This window comes from Eptesicus fuscus, chromosome 6 (assembly GCF_027574615.1).
Source record: "Eptesicus fuscus isolate TK198812 chromosome 6, DD_ASM_mEF_20220401, whole genome shotgun sequence".
NCBI lineage: Eukaryota > Metazoa > Chordata > Mammalia > Chiroptera > Vespertilionidae > Eptesicus > Eptesicus fuscus.
Window position 1 is genome coordinate 33,249,669 of NC_072478.1, and position 23,383 is coordinate 33,273,051.

Below are 23,383 nucleotides of genomic sequence, written 5' to 3' on the forward strand. Positions count from 1 at the left end.
AGGTGGTTCAGAAAGTTTTATTCTAACTTCAAGGAATGAATAATTCTTTTCTAATGTTACATAGGAGGGGAAAAAGCCAATTTATTTCATGAGGCCAATATAACCTTGATACTAATTCTGGCCAAGATAGTTCAAGGAAATAAAATCATGACAGATCTTTCTTATGAACATAAGTGGAAACTTCAAAAATAAAATGTTTGCAAAAGTAATTATTCAATATTAAAATGCATCAGTAGGTAAGTTTTACTGTAATGTGGTTCAGAAAAATCTATAAATGTAATATACTTCTGTAAGAGATTAAACAGGGAAAACATATGATCATCTCAAAAGAATGCATGCATTTTTAAAACTCAAAACTCATGCATGATAAAAAGCTTTTTATAAACTAGAAATGGAGGGACACTTTCCTTGTCTGAGAAAAGATATCTGTCAAAACATGCAACAAATCTCATACTTATTGGAGCATTCTCACTAATGTTAGGATGAGGCAGGGATTCCCACCAAATTCAGTAGTACATTAAAAAGATCATATACCATGATCAAGTGGGATGCAAGGATGCTTTCAATAAATGTGATATACCACATTAATATAATGAAGGATAAAAATTGCATGAATCTCAGTAGATGCAGAAAAAGCATTTGCCAAAGCTGACTATCCTTTCATGGTAAAAGCTTTCAACAAATTTTAGAAGGCATAGAGGAACTATACCTCAACATAATAAAAGTCATGTATGACAGACCCATAGCTAGCATCATACTCAATGGTGAAACACTGAAAGCTTTTCTGTTCAGATCAGAAACAAGACAAGAGTGCTTACTCTCAACATTCCTATTTAACATTATACTGGAAGTCCTAGCCAGACCAATTAGGCAAGAAAAAAATAAAAGGCATAATATCATTAAGGAAGAAGTAAAATTGTCTTTGTTTGTAGATGACATGATCTTATGTATAGAAAATCCTAAAGAGCCCTAACTGGTATTGCTCAGTGGATAGAGCATCGGCCTGCGGACTGAAGGGTCCCTGGCTCGATTCCGGTCTAGGGCATGTACCTTGGTGTCAGGCACATTTCCAGAAGGGGGTGTGCAGGAGGCAGCTGATCGATATTTCTCTCTCATAGATGTTTTTAACTCTCTATCCTTTCTCTCTGTAAAAAATAAATAAAATAAAATCCTTAAGAGTTCATAAAAAATTGTTAGAACTAATCAATGAATTCAGTTGCAGGGTATAAAATCAACATATGAAAATCAATAGGATTTCTATATAGTAACAATGAAATATCTGAAGGAGAAATAAAGAAAGCATTCCCACTCATAATAGCATAAAAAACAATAAAGTATTTAGGAATAAATTTACCCAAGTGAAAAATCTGTACACTGAAAGCTATAAGATATTAATGACAGAAGTTGAAGAAGACACAAATAATTGGGATGATATTCCATGTTCATGGATTGAAAGGATTAATATTGTTTAAATGCCTATACTATCCAAAGTCTTCTATAGACTTAGTGCATCCCATATCAAACCCAGTACCAAAATTGCAATGGCAGTTTTCACAGAAATAGAAAAAAAAAATTCTAAAATTTGTGTGGAACCAAAAAAGACCCTGAAGAGCCAAAGTAATTTTAAGAAAGAAGAGCAAAACTGGAAACATCACACTTCCTGACTTCAAATTATACTACAAAGCTATAGTAATCAAAACAGGGTAGCACTGCCATAAAAACAGACACATAGACCAATAGAATAGAATAGAGAGGCCAGAAATAAACCCACACATATATGATCAAATGACAACTGACAGTGGAGTGAAAAATACTCAATGGGGGAAAGGTAGACTTTCAAATAAATGATGTTGAAAAAAATGGATATTATAAAAAATAATTTGAAATAGATTGAAAACTTGAACATAAGTCCTGAAATGATAAAACTTCTAGAAGAAAATGTAGAGGAAAAGCTCCTTGACATTGGCCTTGGCAATGATATTTTAGCTATGACACCAAAAGCACAAGCAACAAAAGCAAAAATAAACAAGTGGGATTATATCAAACAAAAAGCATCTACACAGTGACAGAAACAGTCCACAAAATGAAGAGGCAATGATATGGATAAAATATTTGCAAACCATTAAAACTTCCAAATATTTGATTAAAAGTGGGCAGAGGACACGAATAGACTTTTCCAAAGAAGACATACATGAAAAGATGCTCAACATCACTAATCATCAGGGAAATGCAAAATCAAAACCACAGTGACATATCACCTCACACCTGTTAGAATGGCTAAATCCAAAAAGATGAAAGATAACAAGTATTGGTAAGGATGTGGAGAAAAGGGAACCCTAATTGGTGGGAATGTAAATTGGTATAGACACTATAGAAAACAGTATGAAAGTTATTAAAAATTAAACATAGAATTACCATATGATCAAGCAATTCCACATCTGGGTATATATCCAAAGGAAATGAAATCACTATCTTGAAGAGATATCTGAATCCGCATGTTTATTCTAGCACTTTTCACAATAATTAAGACATGGAAATAACCTAAGTGTCCATCAACAGATTGATAGGGATATTCTCTCTCTCTCTCTCTCTCTCTCTCTCTCTCTCTCTCTCTCTCTCTCTCTCTCTCTCTCTCTCTCACACACACACACACACACACACACACACACACACAGTTATGTTATTCAGCCATAAAAAAAGGATATCCTGCCATTTGTGACAAGATGGATGGACTTTGAGGGCATTGTGCTATGTGAAATAAATCAGAAAGAGAGCTCTGGCAAGTTTGGCTCAGTGGATAGAGCATAGGCCCATGGACTGACAGGTTGGATTCCAGTCAAGGGCATATAACTCAGTTGCAGGCACCATCACTGGCCGCAGTCCAGGCACATGAGGGAGGCAACCAATTGATTTGTCTCTCTCACATTGATGTTTCTCTCTCTGTCTTTCCCCTTCTCTTTCACTCTCTCTTAAAAATATCAATAATTCAGACAGAGAAAAGACAAATACTCTATGATCTCACTTATATTGGTATCTAAAATAAAAGTCAAATTCATAGAAATAGAGATTAGAATGGTGATTGTCAGGGGCTTAAAGGTGGGGGAAATGGGAAGATGTTGGTCAAAGGGTACAAACTTCCAGTATAAGATGGGTAAGTTCTGGAGATCTAATATTTAGCATGGTGACTATAGTTAATAATGCTGTCCTTTGTACTTGAAAGTTGCTAAGACAGTAGATCTTAAATGTTCTCACTATAAAGAATGTAATTATGTGAGGTGATGGATGTGTTAACTAACTTTATTATAACAACTTCACAATATATATGTGTGTCAAATTGTCACATTGTATACCTTAAACTTACACAATGCCCCATGTCAGTTATATCTAATAAAGCAGGAAAAAATTTAAAATAAAAAAAAGAACATAGTACCACCTATAATTTTGGCAAAGGATGAAATCTGAGTCTGATAAAGTTCCTGGATCTAGCTCCAAATTTGCAGGAAATACTGAGGACAGAGGAACAATGGTCAGGGTAGGCAGGCTGCTAAAATAGCCAGTCATGCACCTGTGTGTAGAATACTTGCAGTGCTCTTTGGTACCATTACTGTTAGTTATTGTGCAATATGGAAATATTTTATTCAAATCACACTGCAGACTTCTGAACTTCAGGGACCAGGGTGCCTTTAGCTTGGAACATTGTACAACTCCTGAATGCATTTGTGACTTTTTATACTCAATAATGCTGTCCAGAGCACTTTCTATGCATTCTTCTCCAGAGATTTCCTATCATCGTTGTTCCTCTGATGGTTAATTTTACGTGCTATATTGAGCTGGCTAAGGGTTGCCCAGATAAAACTTCATTTTGGGGTGTGTCTGTGAGGCTGTTTCCAGGAGAGATTAGCATTTGAATTGGTACACTGAGTAAAGGACACCTGCCTCACCAATATGGGTGGCATTATTCAATCCATTGAGGGCCTGGATAGAACACAATGGCAAAGGAGGGGTGAATTCACTCCCTCTGAGCTGGGACATCCATTTTCTCCTGCCCTCGAACATTAGTGCTCCTGGTTAACAGGCCTTTGAGTTTGGACAAATTGTAATACTGGCTTCCTAGGTCTCCAGCTTTCAGACTACGTCTGGGCAACCTCTCAACCTCCATAATTGTGGAATCCAATTTCTCATAATAAATCCCTGTCTATCTATCTATCTATCTATCTATCTATCTATCTATCTATCTATCTATCTATCATCTATCTATCATCTATCATCTCTCTCCTATGGGTTCTGTTTCTCTTGAGAACCCTGACTAACATAATTCCTACATCTCAGGAATGCAGTGAAGTAAAATTAATAGTGAATCCTTTTTCCAGAGACTTGAGGATACTCAATTTTTATAAATACTCAGTAAATATTTAGTTATATCTATTAGTAGCAGACATTTCCTTTGCAAACAGGAGCATGGTATAACTCAAATAATGCATATGCTTATGTTTTCCTTTGAATTTTTTGCTTTTCTTTTAAAAATGTATACATTTTTCATTTTTAAAGTAATATGACTCAGTTACAGAAAAGCTTGAAAAGAAAAAAATATTTCTATATTCTCATCACTGTAATACAATTATGGTTATAACTATATTTTTTCCTAGTCTACTTTGGTATGAATATATTTTCATAGTTGTAATAAAAACATGCACATAATTGTTTTTCTTTGTAAATTTAGCTTTAGGCAATAATGACATAAGCATATACATATTTCCATGTTGCATTGTTATTACAACAGTATTTTTTTTACTGCATTAAATTTCATCATTTGGCTCTATTGTATATTTTAACTGTTAACTTATTTTTGGTTAGTGTATTTCCCATCACATTTGAGCAAATATATTTTTGTGTAATATGTAATGCTATGCACATTGCTTTTTGGTTATTGTTGCTTTGGATATTTAAAGTAGAATATTAACAATTGTCAAGAATTTCAGTAAACTTCCATCTTTTTTTTCTTTCAGCTCTGTCATCAAATCTAACAAATCTAGTGATCATAGTAGGAGGCATATATTAATTTGCCAACTGTTTTTCCAACCGAGATCTTAATTATATATGACTTAATAATGCCATATAAAACTGGAGTGAGGCAGGCATCTTGCTTACATCTAGAAATTGGCCACAGATATCCGTTGTGCACAGTTAGAAACTCATGGTAGAAAATGAGGGCTCTTCGGAGCCCAGGAAAATATGTCATCATTTTCGATGTGTATATGTGCATTCATGAGAGATGGGACTTAGTTTTCATATGCTCAAAGGAATCCAGTATCTACTGGTTTGAGCACCATGTTTGCTAGTTGATGGCAATGCTATTTTTGTGAGTTTCTTTGTTTTTGTTCCTACCTTTCCTGCATTTCTACTCTCTCTTTTTCCTCATTCATTACACTCAGTAGTAGAATTCTGGAAACTGTTCTTTTTGGGGAGCAGTGATCTATCACATAAAGGTTTATGACTTTAAAAAAATTAAAAACTGAGTACATATGTGAAATCTATCTATCTATCTATCTATCTATCTATCTATCTATCTATCTATGCCTAATCGACTGTTTGATTGTTCAACTGGTAGCTATGACATGCACTGACTACCAGGGGGCAGATGCTCAACCAACAGGCATGGAAACATGGAACAGACTGATGAATCTCAGAGGGAAGCGGGCTGGGGGAGGGCTGGAAGAGATTAACCAAAGATCTTATATGCATACTAGAGGCCTGGTGCACAGATTTGTGCACCAGTGGGGTCCCTCAGCCTGGCCTGCGGGGATCAGGCCGAAACTGGCAGTCCAACATTCCCTGAATGGTCCCAGGTTGCGAGAGGGCGCAGGCCAGGCTGAGGGACCCCACTGGTGCATGAATCCATGCACTGGGCCTCTAGTCCTATATAATAAAACATGCAAATTATCCCCTTGGGTGGGAGTTCGACTGACCAGGAGTTTGACCAGGGGGGCGGGGCCAGCTGGCCAACCACCCATGGCCCCTCCCCCAGGCCAGCACATCCCAATCGGCCCCGATTGGGGTGGGCCAGCAGGACCCCACACGTGCACGAATTCGTGCACTGGTCCTCTAGTTTTTGATAAAGGGCTAATCAGTATCTTTTGTTTTTCTTAGGAATGGGCTGTTTCTGGGGAGCGGAGAGGAAATTTTGGACCCTGAAAGGAGTATATTCAACTCAAGTTGGCTATGCAGGAGGCTACACTTCCAATCCGACTTACCAAGAAGTCTGCTCAGGTAGGAAGAATTTGCTCCAGCATATGAGGAGGAACAAGGAAGGGCTTGTCCCTGCTGGCAGGTGATAGGATCTTAAAAATGGAAATACATTTTTTGTGAGCTTCCTCAGTCTTCTATTCCCCATTTCTGTATGTAGATTTGTTGACTCTCACTTTTTACTTTTAGGAGATAATAAACTTCCTATGGGATGTATAATTTAGCTTTTGCGCAGAATAACCCAAAAAACGTAATAATTAAAACAATCATGTATTAGCTTATGCTTCTGTAGTTCAGCAATTTAGGCTGTGCTCAGCTGGGCAGCTCTTCTGCTGGTCTCATCTAAACTCACTCATGGGATTTTAGTCAACTGGTGGGTTGCCTGGGGCTAGTTGGTTAGGATGGCTTCATTTATATGTCTGGCAACTGGTGCTGGCTGCCGGTTAATGTTTCCTTTTGGCTGGGATAATGGGCATGATGGACCATGGTCTTTGGCAGGCTGGCCTGAGCTAATTCACTCGGTGATGGATTCAGGACCAGCAAGAGAGGACAAGCCCCATTCTGCTAGTACTTTCAAGTCTCTTTTGATGTTACATTTATTATTGTCTCATTAGCCAAAGCAAGTCATATGGTCTAGCCCAGGGTCATTGTGAGAGGGTCTCCCCAAGGCATGTGTACAGGGAGGTGTGAAGAAATTGTGACCATGCCTAGAACACTTTACCACATGGGACAAATGTGTCATATACCAGACATGTTTTCTTGAGGGAAAAATATTAAAAGCCAGGCTATAAAAAAGGAATTGGCAAACTATGACTTAAAGGCTAAATTCTGCCTGCTGCCTGTTTATATAAAGTTTTATTGAAACTGGGCCATATTCATTATTTGTATACTATCTATGCATGCTCTCATGACACAATGGCCGAGTTGAGCGGATGCAACAGAGTGTGTATTCCCTGAAAAACTTAAAATATTTATGATCTGGCCTATTATAGAAAAAATGTTTGTCGGATAAATAGACAGATGCCCTGTGGCAAATTCTAGCTGGAACTAGATACTCTCTGTGGATTTATTTTCTGTTTCTGGCCTTCAAGGATTTTCTTTACTTTTCTGCCACCTCAGGTAGCATTTAAAACACATTTTTTAAAAAAATATTTTTCAATTAAAAATACAAATAGTATATATTTACAGTGTTGTTTTTTACAGTGATTACTACAGTCAAGCTAATAAACATATCTATCTCCTTACATACTTTTTTTTTGTGTGTGTGGTGAGAGCACCTATGGTCTACCCTTGTAACAACTTTCAAATATTTAATACAGTATTATTATTATTACTATTAATATATTTTCTATCATTTAATTTTTTTAAGAAAAATGATTCTAAATATAATTATACATGCAATAAACATTACTATTTCAAGAAAAAATATTTTAAATACAATAATATTACCAAAACTGTACTAACATAGTATAATATCACAAAAGTTGTAGGAAATATTAAAAATCTGCAAATAACAGGATTACTTCTATTATATTCTAAAATATTTTTTTCCTGTGGCTTTATTTTTGTTCATCAGTTTATGTTGTTCATTATATTCCACAAATGAGTGAGATCATGTTATATTTATATTTCTTCGACTGGCTTATTTTGCTTAGCATAATGCTCTCCAGGTCCATCCAGGCTGTTGCAAATGGTAAGAGTTCCTTCTTTTTTTACAGCAGCGTAGTATTCCATTGTGTACATGTACCACAATTTTCTAATCCACTCATCTGCTGATGGGCACTTAGGCTGTTTCCAAATCGTAACTATTGTAAATTGTGCTGCTATGAACATAGGGGTGCATATATCCTTTCTGATTTGTGTTTCTGATTTCTTGGGATATAATCCTAGAAGTGGAATTACTGGGTCAAATGGGAGTCCTATTTTTAATTTTTTGAGGAAACTCCATACTGTTTTCCACAGTGGCTGCATCAGTCTTCATTCCCACCAGCAGTGCAAGAGGGTTCCTTTTTCTCCACATCTTCGCCAGCACTTTTCATTTGTTGATTTGTTGATGATAGCCGTTCTGACAGGTGTGAGATGGTACCTCATTGTTGTTTTGATTTGCATCTCTTGGATGATTAGTGACTTTGAGCATGTTTTAATATGTCTCTTGGCCTTCTGTATGTCCTCTTTTGAAAAGTGTCTGTTAAGGTCCTTTGCCCATCTTTTGATTTGATTGTTTATCTTCCTTTGTTAAGTTGTATGAGTTCCCTGTAAATTTTGGAGATTAAACCCTTTTCAGAGCTAACATTGGCAAATAAGTTCTCCCATGCAGTGAGCTTTCTTGTTTTTTTTTGTTGATGGTTTCTTTTGCTGTGCTGAAGCTTTTTATTTTGATGTTGTCCCATTTGTTTATTTTCTCCTTAGTTTTTACTGCCCTAGGAGCTGTATCAGTAAAGATATTGCTACAATATATGTCTGATATTTTGCTGTTTATGGATTCTTCTAAGATTTTTATGGTTTCCCATCTTACGTTTAAGTCCTTCATCCATTTTGAGTTTATTTTTGTATATGGTGTAAGTTAGTGGTCTAGTTTCATTTTTTTGCATGTATCTGTCCAATTTTCCCAACACCATTTATTGAAGAGACTATCTTGACTCTATTGTATGCTCTTGCCTCCTTTGTCGAATATTAATTGAGCATAATGGCTTGGGTCGATTTCTGGGTTCTCTGTTAGGTTCCATTGGTCTATATATCAATTCTTGTGCCAGTACCAGGCAATGTTGATAACAGTGGCTTTGATATCTGGTATTGTGACCCCTCCTACTTTGTTTTTCTTTCTCAGGATTGCTGCAGCTATTCGGGGTCTTTTTTTTAAATTCCATATGAATTTTTGGACAGCTTGTTCTAGGTCTGTGGAATATTCCATTGATATCTTAATGGCGATTGCATTGAATCTATAGATTGCTTTGGGTAGTTGGACATTTTAATGATGTTGATTCTACCAATCCATGAACATGGTATATTCTTCCAATGGTTATGTCTTCCTCTATCTCTTTTTTCAATGTCCTATAGTTTTCCGAGTACAGGTCTTTTACCTCCTTACTTAAGTTTATTCCTAGGTATCTTAAATTTTTTGTTGCAATGGTAAATGGGATTGTTTTTTTAGTTTCTTTTTCTGTGAGTTCATTATTGGTGTATAAAAAGGCCATAGATTTCTGGGTGTTAATTTTGTATCCTGCTACATTGCCAAATTCATTTATTAAGTCTAGTAGTTTTTTGATGGAGTCTTTGGGGTTTTCTATGTATAATATCATATTATTTCTATGTGAATAATGACAGTTTTACTTCTTCTTTTCCAATTTGGATGCCTTTTATTTCTTCTTCTTGTCTGATCACTATGGCTAACACTTCCAGTACTAAGTCGAACAGGAGTGGTGAAATTGGGCATCCCTATCTTGTTCCTGTTCTTAGGAGAAATGGTTTTAGTTTTTGCCCATTGAGTATGATGTTGGCTGTAGGTTTGTCATATATGGCCTTTATCATGTTGAGATATGCTCCCTCTATTCCTACTTTGCTGAGAGTTTTTATCAAAAATCAGTGTTGGATTTTGTCAAATGCTTTTTCTGCATCTATGGATATGATCATGTGATTGCTAATATTTTGTTGAGGATTTTAGCATCTATGTTCATCAGGGATATCGGCCTGTAATTCTTTCTTTGTAGTGTCTTTATCTGGTTTTGGAATTAAGATAATGCTGGCCTCATAAAAAGAGTTTGGAAGTGTTCCTTCCTCTGGGATTTTCTGAAATAGTTTGAGGAGTATAGGTGTTAGTTCTTCTTCGAATGTTTGGTAAAACTCCACTGTGAAGCTGTCCGAACCTGGGCTTTTGTTTGGTGGGAGTATTTTTATTACTGCTTCTATTTCATCAGTTGTTATTGGCCTATTCAGATTTTTTGATACTTTTTGATTCAGTTTTGGGAGATTGTATTTTACTAGGATTTTGTCTATTTCATCCACATTGTCCATCTTGTTGGCATATAGTTGTTCATAGTATTTTTTTTACAATCCTTTGTATTTCTGTGGTGTCAGTGCTTACGTCTCCACTTTTTTTCTTTTCTGATTTTATTTGGGTCCTCTTTCTTTGTTTCTTGATGAGTCTGGCTAATGGTTTAACAATTTTGTTTATCATTTCAAAGAACCAGCTCTTGGTTTCATTGATATTTAAAAAAATCTCTATGTTATTTATATCTGCTCTAATCTTTATTATTTCCTTCCTTCTACTTGCTCTGGAAGTTTCTTCTTATTATCTTTCTAGTTCTTTAAATTGTAGGGTTCAGTAGTTTATTGCTAATTTTTCTTGTGTTTTTTTTTTTTGAGGTATGCCTGTAGTGTTATGAACTTCCCTCATTGGACTGCTTTTGCTGTGTCCCAGAGATTTGGAGTTGTTGTGTGTTCATTTTCATTTGTTTCCAGGAAGTTTTTGATTTCTTTCTTGATATCATTGGTAACCCATTTATTGTTTAATAACATGCTACTTAGCCTCCATGTGTTTGAATGTTTTGGGGTGTTTTTGTTGTAGTTTATTTCTAATTTCATTCCACTGTGATCTGAGAAAATGCTTGATATGATTTCAATCTTCTTGAACTTGTAGAGACTTGTTTAGTGTCCTAACATGGTCTATCTTTGTGAATAATCCATGTGCACTTGAGAAGAATGTATATTCTGCTGCATTGGGGTGAAATGTTCTATAAATGTCAATTAAATCCATCTGATCCACTGTGTCCTTTAAAGTCTCTGTTTCCTTGTAGAGGTTTTGTCTGGAAGATCTATCCAGTGCAGTCAGAGGGGTGTTAAAGCCCCCCACTATGACTGTATTGTTGTCTATCTCTCCTTTGAAGTCTTCTAGAAGGTTTTTTATATATTTAGGTGCTCCTATATTGGGTGCATATATGTTTACCAGGATTATATCCTCTTGTTGAATGGATCCCTTTAGTATTATGTAGCAACCTTTGTTGTCTCTTGTGATGGCCTTCATTTTAAAGTCTATTTTGTCGGATATGAATATTGCTACTCCAGCTTTATTTTTCTTTTCTGTTTGCATGAAAAATTTTTTTCCATCCCTTCACTCTCATCCTGTGTGTGTCTTTTGTTTTTAGGTGGGTCTCTTATAGACAACATATAGTTGAATCATGTTTTTGTATCCATTCACCTACCCTATGCCTTTTGATTGGAACATTTAATCCATTTACATTTAGGGTTATTATTGAGAGGTACTTAATTATTGCCATTTTAATTCTGTATGGCTAGGTTTCTCTCTCTCTTTCTCTTCTTCTCATTACAGCAATCCCTTTAGCGTTTCTTGTAATGCTGGCTTGGTGGTGATGAACTCCTTTAGCCCTTTTTTCTCTGGGAAGCTCTTTATTTGACTGTCTATTTTGAATGATAGCCTTGCTAGATATAGTAATATTGGTCTCAGATCCTTGCTTTCTACTACCTGGAATACTTTATGCCATTTCCTTCTGGCCTGTAGAGTTTCTGATGAGAAATCAGGTGTCAGCCTTATGGGAACTCTTTTGTAGGTAACAGTTTCCTTTTCTCTTGCTGCCTTTAAGATTCTCTCTTTGTCTTTAATTTTTGGCATTTTAATTATGATGTGTCTGGGTTATTCTTGTTCTCTGTCCTCCTGAACTTGTGTGACATTTTCTTTTACTAGGTTAGGGAAGTTTTCTGCCATTATTTCTTCAAACACCTTCTCTATGCCTTTCTCTCTTTCTGCCTCTTCTGGCACACCTGCTATTCTAACATTGTTATGTTTCACATTGTCCCACAGCTCCCTTAAGCTGTCCTCCTGTTTTTTAATTGTTTTTTCTTTTTGGTACTCTGATTGAGTTATTTTTTTCAACCCTGTCTTCTAAGTCACTGATTTGATCCTCAGCTTCCCCTTATCTGCTGTGTATTCCTTCCAATGTGTTCTTTATTTGTATTATCTCATTCTTTATCTCTGACTGTTCTTTTTTCATCACTACTATATCTTTTTTCACACTGTTGAGCATTTTTATCATCATTGCTCTGAACTCTATTTCAGATAAGTTTTTTATCTCTGCTTCATTTATCTCTTCTTCTGGAGAATGCTCTAGTTCTTTCATTTGGGGGTTGTTTCTTTGTCTCCTCATTTTGGCTTTCTGTTTGGGTTTGTGACTATGTATTAGGTAGATCCTCTACACCTCTTAATCTCTAGTGCAGGACAGTGTTAAAGGCTGTTTCTAATTAGATCAGGCATAGACTCAAAGCCTCCAGAGACTGCCTCTGCCTATAGACTGATAGGATTCCGACTTGAATTGCCCCCTCGGCAAGTGTCCTCAGGTGTGGTGAGAGTTTTTTTCAACAGGGTGGGGCAGTTTCTTCTGCCTGGAGGCTAATTGTTATTTTTAATCTCTTAAGTGGCTTCAGGGCAAGGTGTTTTTCAATAAGGTGTGTCAACTGTCTTTCCCCCCAGGCAAGGCAAACGTCTATGTGAGAAAGATGTCCTCTGCTGCTTGAGGGAATGACTCAGCCAAGGAAACTTGGGGTGTCTTGCATTCTGAGCTCTATCCCCTGAGTCCCAGTTCTAGCTTCTGCTCTCACAGCTCTAGTCCACTTCACTCTCCCTATGTCAGAGCACAAGGTGGGTGGCTCCACAGGGAATTTTGTGTGTTGGCTCTTTAAGAGGGTGCCTGAATTTTCAGTTGTTACTCCCTGGCAGATAGCACCCCACTGCTTTTCACAGCCAGATGTTATGTGGGTACCCTCCTCAGTTTTGGTGCTCTCTGCTGGGGGGCCCAGCTTGGGGATTAGATCCAAGAGTTCTCAGTGGCAATCCACCACAGCTGAGATGTCTCTCCAGGACTTTAGTTGCTGCCTGTGTGTGTCCGGCCAATCTTTTCATGCCTCTGCATCTCCTATCAATCTGTATGCAGTTTCTACTTTCAGTCCTTGGATATCAGGGTTCTCTCCTGCGAGTTTTCCATTGATTATTTGGGAAGGTTTTTTTGTATTTTAGTTGTAATACCAGTTTGTTCCTGGGAGCATGTCCGTGCAGCATCCACTTACTCTGCCACCATTTTTAATTCTCTCCAATACAGTGTTATTAACTAAAGTCAGCCTGGTGTACATTAGATCTCTAGAACTGACTCATCCTACATAATTGAAAGTTTGTACCCTTTGACCAACATTTCCACTTTCCCCCCTACTCCCACCCCTAGGAACTACCATTCTACTCTCTGCTTCTATGAGTTGGACTTTTTTATTTTATTTATTTATTTATTTATTTTTTATTTAAAATATATTTTATTGATTTTTTACAGAGAGGAAGAGAGAGGGACAGAGAGTTAGAAACATCGATCAGCTGCCTCCTGCACACCTCCCACTGGAGATGTGCCCACAACTAAGGTACATGCCCCTGACCGGAATCGAACCTGGGACCCTTGAGTCTGCAGGCCGACGCTGTATCCACTGAGCCAAACCGGTTTCGGCAGAGTTGGACTTTTTTAGATGCCACATATAAGTGAGATCATACAGTACTTTTTTTTTCTGTGTCTGTCTTATTTCACCTAGCATTAATAACCTCTAGGTCTATCCATGTAGTTGCAAAGGCAGGATTTCTTTTTCTTTTTTTTACTTTTAAGGCTGAATGATATTCCATTGTATATCACACAATTTCTTTATCCATTCACCTATGGATGAATTTTTAGGTTGTTTCCATATCTTGCCTATTGTGGTTACTGCTGCAGTGAATGTGGGAGTTCAAATATCTGTCCAAGGTATGATTTCATTTTCTTTGGATATATACCCAGAAGAGGGATTGCTGGTTCATATAATAATTCTCTTTTTAATTTTTTGAGGAATGTCCATACTGTAAAATGCATTTATAAAGATTATTTTATTCACTCTTAAGAGTTCTTAATAGGAAGAATTTATCTAGATATATTGACAGAAATGAGATTTTTTAAAATGCAAAAAGAGTTTTGTCTATTAAAAATAAAAGTTTGAATTGGTTTTATTTGTGAGGGCCCTCTCACCTCTCTGAGGGCACTGTAAATGAGGGTGGGAGAGGAGTTGGAATATAGGAGTTTGTTCAATGATGAGATATTAAATGTTTTCTACAACATGAATTCTGTTTTTGAAATGAAATTTGAACTGTGACAAAATGAAAATAATATATAAATACATGGTCTTGTTTTTCTTGCCTCTAGAGAAGAATTGAAAAAATTTAAAGAAATTATTGATTTTTATATAGGGAGGAAGAGAGAGAGAGAAAGAGAGAGAGAGAGAGAGAGAGAGAGAGACAGAGAGAGACATTGATGTGAGATCAAAACATTAATTAACTGCCTCCTGCATGCCCCCTACACAGAATCGAGCTCACAACCCAGGGATGTGCCCTGACCCGGAATCAAACCAGCAACCTTTCTGGGCATGGGAGGATGCCCAACGAACTGAACCACACTGGCCAGGGCAAGAATTGAAATATTCTTGATTGCTGTTGAGAATGTGGAATATCAAACAAATACTTTAGTGGTTAATCCATTTTTTCTTTGCTTCTGTTTCAAAAGTAAACAAATGCTTATGCTGAACTATAAATAGATTTAGATGAACCCTGGAGATTGCCCAGGTACCAGTATATCCCCTTAAATCTCAGGAACAGAAATGAATAGATTCATTCCTGTAATTGTAGCCTAAGAGAAAAGGTTGCTAGGAAAATCTTCAAATATCTACTTATATTATTATTAGCAAAATGTTAATAACCAATTAGAATATTGTGATTTCGTATTTGCTCAGACTCATTCCAATTCAACTCTTCGCCTTCATAATGATAATCCTCCTTTGTTGAATTCCTACTATGTGCCGGACACTGTAATAAGCACTTTTTTGCATCTTTGCTTCTTTTATCATCTAATCTTTCAAACAGTCCCATGAAATGTCTCAGTCTCTGTCTTTTACAGAGGGAATATTGGCGCTCAGAGAGAAAAAGTCCCTTAACCCATGGGTCATATGTAGGAGGAATTACAACTTCATTAGCTCTTAGCTCAAAGTTGAGGACATTGACCATGGTGTAAGGGCACCCAATTCTCATTATGTCCCAGTGCTTCTCCATTTGTCTATCCACACTTCCCCCCACCACGTCACATGTTCTTTTTCATATCTATGTCTCTATATCTTTTAGTATATTGGTGTGCTTTTTAATGATTACTATGAGGAAAAGATCCTTTTAAGATCCAGTTCATGCAGACAACTGGTGTGTTAGAGGCCTTTAGCAATGGTGAAGTATAGGCACCATGGAGCTTGGTAAAGGACTGTCTATTTCCTGTGAACACTAAGTTAGTGGTGGCATCAGGAAGCATGGTTGTCATGGAAACTTTTTCTGATTGGGACAAGGTAGTTATAGGTTTTTACCCAGACACAGAAGGAGAGATGATTTATTTCCCCAGGCTTTTTTTCTTCTTTTTTTTTTTTTTTTCTGATCATGAAAGGGAAAAACAAAAAGGCAGAGAGAAGCTGTGATAGAAAGGTCCCTCTGGCACAGAAGTGATAGAGCCTTCAGATCCCTGGGAATAGCAGGGAAGGAGAACAAACAAAGGTCCCCAGCTAGAGTAATTATGATAACCAGCTGATTAAAGATTTTTGACCGAGATGAGGATGGGGAAGACAGAAAGCAAGTTACACTGGTGGGGCCTCCCCACTGAAGCCTCAGGTGCTCAAAGCCTTGTTGAACCAGTTAGCCCTGGAGGGGTCTGACTTGTAAGGGAGAAAAACCAAGTCTCCACTAAGATGCATAATAATTGCTGAGGTTTCATGTGAGAGAAATACTAGTCTATGCTCCAGTATTTGAGTTAATTTCAAAATTGCTTACTCTTGTGTTTGTAATTAAGTTTGGCCACAACCCAGGAGTCTTTTGTAAAAGTATGTATGTATGTATGTATGTATGTATGTATTCATTCATTTAAGAAAAGAAGCCTAAGGACCTGAATTGCTTGCCAAATTCCTTCTCTCATATAGCAGTATACTTGAGCCTAAGGTACCATTTATTTTTGGGGGGCAAGTGTCATAAATAGAGGGGTAGTTCTCAAAATCCATAGGATAAGCTATACCACTCCCCCAATCCCTACCACCAACCCATCACATGATGACAAATGTCAGAACTTCCACAAGCATTGCCTAGGCACACAAGCCTGGAATCAGAACCATTGGCTATAGTTGTTCATGCCCGCTTGCTAATGGGTATGCACAGCTTCAGGGAATGAATGAATGTGCCAGTGTGTACATGAGTATAAAAGTAGATGTGCATTGAGACAGGATTCAGATTAATGTCAAAATGGTTTTTCTTTGTGGCTATAGATGGGCCTGTGATTCTGAAATCTGAGCTGGAGTGTCATTAGGCACATAGAAAAGATATACTGTTTCTAATAGACAGGAGAGCAGGTGAGTCTCATGGTGATACACATGGATAGGGTTGATTCTGTGTCAGATGTAAGCAGAACATTCATGAATGGTTCACCAATGGGTCTGCTCCACGCTGGGTGATCTGGGTCTGACTTGAGCCTAACATATGTAGAAGACACAAGGGGACAACTGTTCCTCAAGAATTTTAATAAAGTTGCCCTTTGGGAATGAGTGTATAAAGTAAGCCTACAATGCATCAGAGCAGAGATAGACAGTCACTTAGAAGAGAGTTGGCTTCCAGGTCTAGAAGACCTCAGAGTAACCTGATGGAGTGCCCTGCCATGTGTAAAAGAGAAATAAATAGGACCTCAGAAGGGAGGCTGGTTAGCCAGACCAACCTGGGAAAGGAGGGGTCCTGCTGGCACCCTGTGGGTTGCTCTGTAAAGTTTGGCTGCTGGACAGACTCCCAGAGCCTGATACCAAGACACCTTTAAGTTCTATCACTAACTCGTCTTGTTCTGATCACACTCTGTAGAAACTTCTCATCTTTTGTCCTCCTATGGATATTATTTACAGAAATAAAATAAAGAGACCAGGCCAGTCAGCCAGAAAGTTCTAATCTAATTTTAAATTCAAAATGAAATGCCATTCTGAGATGTATGTCTCAGTCTATTGTGAATTTAGTCTACAAGTGTCCTTCTCTCCATATTGGATTAACCTTGGGTTGAATTAAATGATAAGAGTGGAATTTTGGCCTTGGAAACTGAGAGTCAGAAGCCAGACCTCTGTGATTTTCTAAAGGCTGTGACTGCCTCCTTGCCTTTTGCAGGACACTCCTCCTCCCTCACATGTGCCCACCATTTTATTTAAGTTTCCTGTTTAAAAAGTGACCATCCTTCTGTAACAGGCATTTAAACCTTCCTTCCTTGGATTCTTCAATTAGCACTAAACCCAGAGCTCACAGGCTGAGAAACTTGCATCTCCTGGGTGTTTAAGGCCTGAATCTTGAGCTCTGAGAACTGTGGCTCCTGCACTAGGAGCCCAGTCTCAGCTTGGATGCGGGGTTACATTGCCACAGCCACAGTTTGGCTACTCTTTCTTGTTGTGTTTCATATCTGTCTCTAAGAGATGTGCTGAGAGGTAATTTAAGTCTTAGTGGCCACCATTCTGTTCCTAAAATGATTTCCAAGATTCATTCATTCATTTGGTGTGCCCTAAAAACTTTGTGTACGCCTGCACTAGAGAACCCATAGGAACTTGGACTGGAATAGCCATGAGGAGCCTACATTTCATGTGGCCTTTCTTGAATGAATTAAGTGCACCGTTTATTGGGAATGTACCATATACATTGTACTAGGCACTAGGGGAAGTTTGTTTATGATACAAAGTTGAATAATGTGAATACCTGTCTTCTAGAATTCTTCCTCTATAGTCAAATGGAAGCTTGATCTTTCACATTTGTTTTAAAGAATTGTGCTGACCTGGCTTTCTACACACACACACACACACACACACACACACACACACACACTCACTCCCCAAACATTTGTAATGCAAACCATGCAAACCAACTGATTAACGGACATGCTGTTGCTTTACTACATTAAATTTAGAAGTAATTGAGCTATTCACATTTCTGAATACCCTGATAGAGAATTATTCTTACATTTTATAATAATTACTATACAGATGAAAATATGAAAAGACATTCTGCCATGGATAAGCATTCTGGGTTAATTTCAGTGCATTAGCCTAATACACAAATAACCCCACTTCTGGCAAGAAAACTCAGGATGTTCATTCACTGGGTAATACATTTTCATATTTTGCTTACAGATGTTCAGAACAATTCCATGTCTATTAGCCTATTCAAAAGCTTTTAGAAATCTGCACAGCCAAGTGGCACCGAAGCCAGAAGCATGAAAGGGAGTGTACAACTTTTTCTCATAAGTGAGATTTACCTATCATCACAGAAAATCTGAGGCCCAGATATTTTCTGTAACAACAGAATACTCCAGTGGCTTTTCAGGCAACATGTTCAACAGAAATGCTAAGCAGGAGTCTGGGTGTGGAGGGAGCAGAGTGTGGGAGTCCTCATGTCACCTTCTGGTGGTGTAGATATCCAGGTCATTTCACCTCCTGGACTCAGTTTCCTCTCTTATGAAACGGAGGCAGTGCTGCTTAATGAAGCCAATAAAATTGTGGTGAGGTTTTTATTTGAAAATAAAATTATTTCAAATAGAAAGTATGCTAGAAAATTGAGGACATATACTTTCTACTACCCTGGCTCTTGGGCATATTAAAGATAAAAGTGATGGGTCATGGAGCATCGCCTGGCAGGGGACAGGATCAGCCCAAAGAATGTGCATAGGGCTCAAGATGTAGCTATTTTCTTCTTTTCCTACTGGGTTCCTAGTAGAGAATATCTATCCCTTTCTCCAAATGCATATCTTTATTTCCTAAGAGCTGTAACAAAGCATTGCATAATTTCCTCACTAATATAGAGAACTCAGTATACTTTTTTAGTTTGACTTAATTTCTGAAGTGTTTGGGTGGATGTCCATGTCTATGTATCTTACATGAGATTAATGATCTCATTCTTCTTCAAAGTAGTGATGAGTTGTTATTAGCAGATTTTATCAAGCAATGTAAAATTCTTTCTGAATTCCTCACAGACTACATTAAATCTCTTTTTAGTGCATAGTAAATCTTATTGTACTCATTTCAATGTCACTCAAGATAAATTACTAAGTTATTGACATATCCTTGAAAATGCAAGAATTCTGATGTTCAGTTCTTGCTGTAAGCAATATGATTGGTTTTTGTTCCTCTTACTAGTATATTAGACATAAAATTGACCTTGAACTTGTAGCAGGCATGATGAAAATGCTTCTCTCTCTCAAACCACCAGACAGAAAGCAAGCCCCACTGTAAAGGGTCCTATAACTTACAACTTCTAGAACCAAATAAAGCTTCTATACCCAACCTATCCATGTAGCTATTCAAGACAGATTTGTTCAGTGAATAGACCAGTAATGGCAAACCTATGACACATGTGTCAGCACTGACACACGTAGCCATTTCTGATGACACGTGGCCGCTGAGGCGACCTCATGCCGAGGATGAAACATTTGCGAAATAATGTTTTTTCCTCCAAGTGACACACTACCTGAGTTATGCTCAGTTTTTTGGCGAAGTTTGACACACCAAGCTCAAAAGGTTGCCCATCACTGGAATAGACCCATCATCTGAAGGACAAAATATAAGTCATGGGAAAACTGGTTTTATTTTCTAAGCCTCAATTACCAGAGAAGACAAGTTTAACTTCTTGACAAAGGGCCACCCTCGGAAGTCCTGGGGCATAGACCATGGGGTGGGGGGAGTCAAGGCATTTCAGATCTTGGAGGGACTTAACCATCTTCTAGTCCAGTGGCTTTCAGAGTGGGTGACCATAGAATCCTTGGCTCTGGGAAAGTGCTTCAGGGAGTCCACCAACAATGAAGTGTTTTAGCTAAATAACAAAGATTTCAGCTGCTTGAAGAACTCATTTACCCTTTTATTATATTAGTAGAGGCTTGATGCATGAAGATTCATGCAAGAATGGGCCTTCCTTACCCTGGCTGCTGGCACCGCCTTCACTCTGGCCCGGAGCCGCCTTTACATCTTCCCACGCTGCCCAGAGGCCCAGAGTGGCTGGAGCGGTGCTGAATGCCTGCATTGTCAACATGGCGACGATGCAAGCCTCCCACCCCGCCCCTGGCCGCTCGGTGCCTGTGCATGCAAATTAACCTGCCATCTTTGTTGGGTTAATTTGCATAGTCACTCCTGATTGGCTGGTGGGCGTTGCGAAGATACAGACAATTTGCATCTTACTCCTTTATTAGTGTGGATATATTGTAGTTCTGACTAATATTTTATTTTAGAAATTTCTTTAAGATACTTGAAAACCACAGAATACTGAGGATGAGATAAAGTGATTTGGGAGATGAATTTGAGAAGGGCTGAAAATTTGTCTCCCCAGATAATGCTGTTGCTAGAATCCTAAAAGGAAGTCAAAATCTGTGTCCATTATGCCCTTTTAAGTAAGGATGGGGATCAAGTATACAGAGTGGAGGTGACTTTTGAATTTGAAATGTTAAGATTTCAAGACAGTATTTTTTGGTTATCATTTCCATTAGATTGGATTCCTTCCTCCCTACACCCCCCTCCCCCCCAAAAAAAAAAAAAAGAATACTGAGGGTTTCTAATAGACAGTTCTTATATCTGCTAGATGCTCTCAGTGCTCTCCAAGATAGCCAGGAGCAGGGCTGAGGATGTGACAGTAGAGCATTCAGGAGCCTCTCTTATTACCCAGTGTTTTGGCATGTCTTATTTTCCCCAGACCTAGGAATGAGAAGGGAAATCATTAAATAAGAGTGTTGTTGCCTTACTCTCTTTCAAAGCTTCTGCAGATCTGATTTCCAGCCTGGGCTGTGGATCCCCAGGGCCTGCAGAGTTAGGACAAACAGCCTGCAAATTGATTTAGCCACCGATCATGGCCTGAAGACCTTAATAATCATCTCACTCACGTCTTTTCTCAGTATTCAATTTGTAAGGGAAACAACATTGTGATAAGTAAAGTGTATATTCATTCAATGTTACTGAACCCAGAGCAGCTTTATGTCATCACACAAGTCCATCCTTGGACTCTAAAATTAGAGCCACTATACTGGGGGCTCTTATGCAGTGACTTGACAGAATCTCATGGCTCTCATGCTCCTATAGGAATGGAAATACGGCGCTAAAGGATTGTGCAAAGTTCCCAAAGTTGAAAAAAAATAGACACAAGCACACTTTGCTAGAGATATTTTGAGTTTGCCCAAATATTTCAACCCGGCATTAGACATCACAGGATGAGGATTTTATGTAGCTTCAAAGGATGGGAAGCTGGCAAGCACCAAACCACGAGGCAACAAAACCTGCAGCCTCAGATGGTAGAGGAAGCATTCATGCCTTCTCTTCCTTGTTGGATCTATTGGCCAAAGACTCCACTGTCTATTCTTTGTCATTTAAGTGGGGTAGTGGCAAATGAATTTTGATGGTCTATGGATTCTCTGAAGACTATTGCATGTGCAGTATATTCTTTACATGACCTTGATATTTTCCTATTCTCTAGCTTGTTTAGCTGTTCAATTCACCTCTCTCCTTGAGCAGCTTAAAGCACTGCTGGGCACAGGTGTGGTAGTCAAAGGTCAACAGACTTTAAGTAGTTAAATATGTCAATATTTCATTACATCTGACGGTAAAATTCTAATAGTTCATTTAAATGGAAAATATATTAAATGAACAGGAACAATACTAAAAACATTCTTTATACTCATTCAGCACTAGAAATAGGTCATTCTTTCATTGTTTCAGGATTATATTCTCAAATATTTAGAAGGGAGATTAAGAGGAATTTGCTATAGCAAGCAGTTCTTAAAACATGATTGCAAAAGCATTATTAAAGATGAATGTGCCTACACTGATTTTTTTTTTTCAAATCACATATAATGGAACCATAATGGACTGTGAGAAAATAACCTTATAGGGGGTTGAGCTTCTCTAGGAATTTTATGTGATACTCTGGGTCTTAATTACTTCATAATGACTGAGCCCTAGAATAAGGATTTTTTTTCTTTTTTGTAAGTTACATTAAAAATAAAAATATGGGTCAATTACCTCCCCACCTGCCAAGTTAAAATTGCAACAGGGGGGTTCATAGGAAAACACAGTGGCCCTTGTGTGGGTGAATGGCTCAGCAGGAATGGAGCGACTTCAGAAGAGGTCACTGTGGGCCGGGCCTGCCTCTGATTTGCCTGAGCCTCACCAGCACTTGAATCAGTTACAAACCACTGAGTCCCTCAGCTGTGGGCTAGGCTCTGCCTAGTAAATCCTGGCCTCTGATGCGTGGAATTTCGGGGAGCGCCAAAGGACAGACTGCTCTCAGTGTCTCCAATCTTTACAATGGGAGCTCATCAGTGTCTCTGTGACAGGAGCTTTCTGAGGAGGACTACTTGTCCACACCCGAGTTGGAATCCTTTCATTTGTAATTGTCTCCTTCCTCTTCTTTTTTAAAATATGCTTTATTGATTTCAGAGAGAAAGGACAGGGAGAGAGATGGAAACATAAATGATGAGAAAGAATCATTAACCAGCTGCCTCCTGAACACCCCACACTGGGAATTGAGCCCACAACCCAGGCATGTTCCCCAACCGGAAATCCAGCTATGACCTTCTGGTTCATAGGTCAACGCTCAATCCCTGAGCCAGGCCTGCTGGGCTCCTTCCTCTTCTTATTTGTCATTTCCTCTTCCTCCTCCTCCCCTTCCCTTTTTTTCTTCTTCTTTTCTCTAGTTAAGGAAACATTGCTTTTCTACTCTAATACTATTATTATTATTATTATTATTATTATTATTATTACTACTACTACTAGAGGCTACTAGAGGCCTGGTGCATGAAATTCATGCACAGCATGGAGGGTCCCCTCCGCTCAGCCTGCACCCTCTCCAATCTGGGACCCCTCGGGGGATGTCCAACTGCCGGTTTAGGCCTGATCCCAGGGATCGGGCCTAAACTGGCAGTCGGACAACCCTCTCACAATCTGGGACTGCTGGCTCCTAACTGCTCACCTGCCTACCTGCCTGATTGCCCCTAACTGCCCCCGCCCCCCGCCATCCTGATCACCCCTAACTGCCTCTGCCTGCTGGCCTGATCGCCCC

The 23,383-nt window shown here is 38.4% G+C and overlaps 1 protein-coding gene across 5 annotated transcripts in view; it reads left to right on the top strand.

The window, feature by feature from the left end:
- Positions 1–23,383, top strand: part of MSRA (methionine sulfoxide reductase A) — a 431,326-nt gene that overhangs the window by 231,803 nt on the left and 176,140 nt on the right. For all 5 annotated transcript variants that reach the window (XM_054717623.1, XM_008150757.3, XM_054717619.1 and 2 more), the window contains one exon: positions 6,148–6,267. In XM_054717623.1, the coding sequence (XP_054573598.1) occupies positions 6,148–6,267 (120 nt within the window). The remainder of the gene's footprint in view (positions 1–6,147; positions 6,268–23,383) is intronic.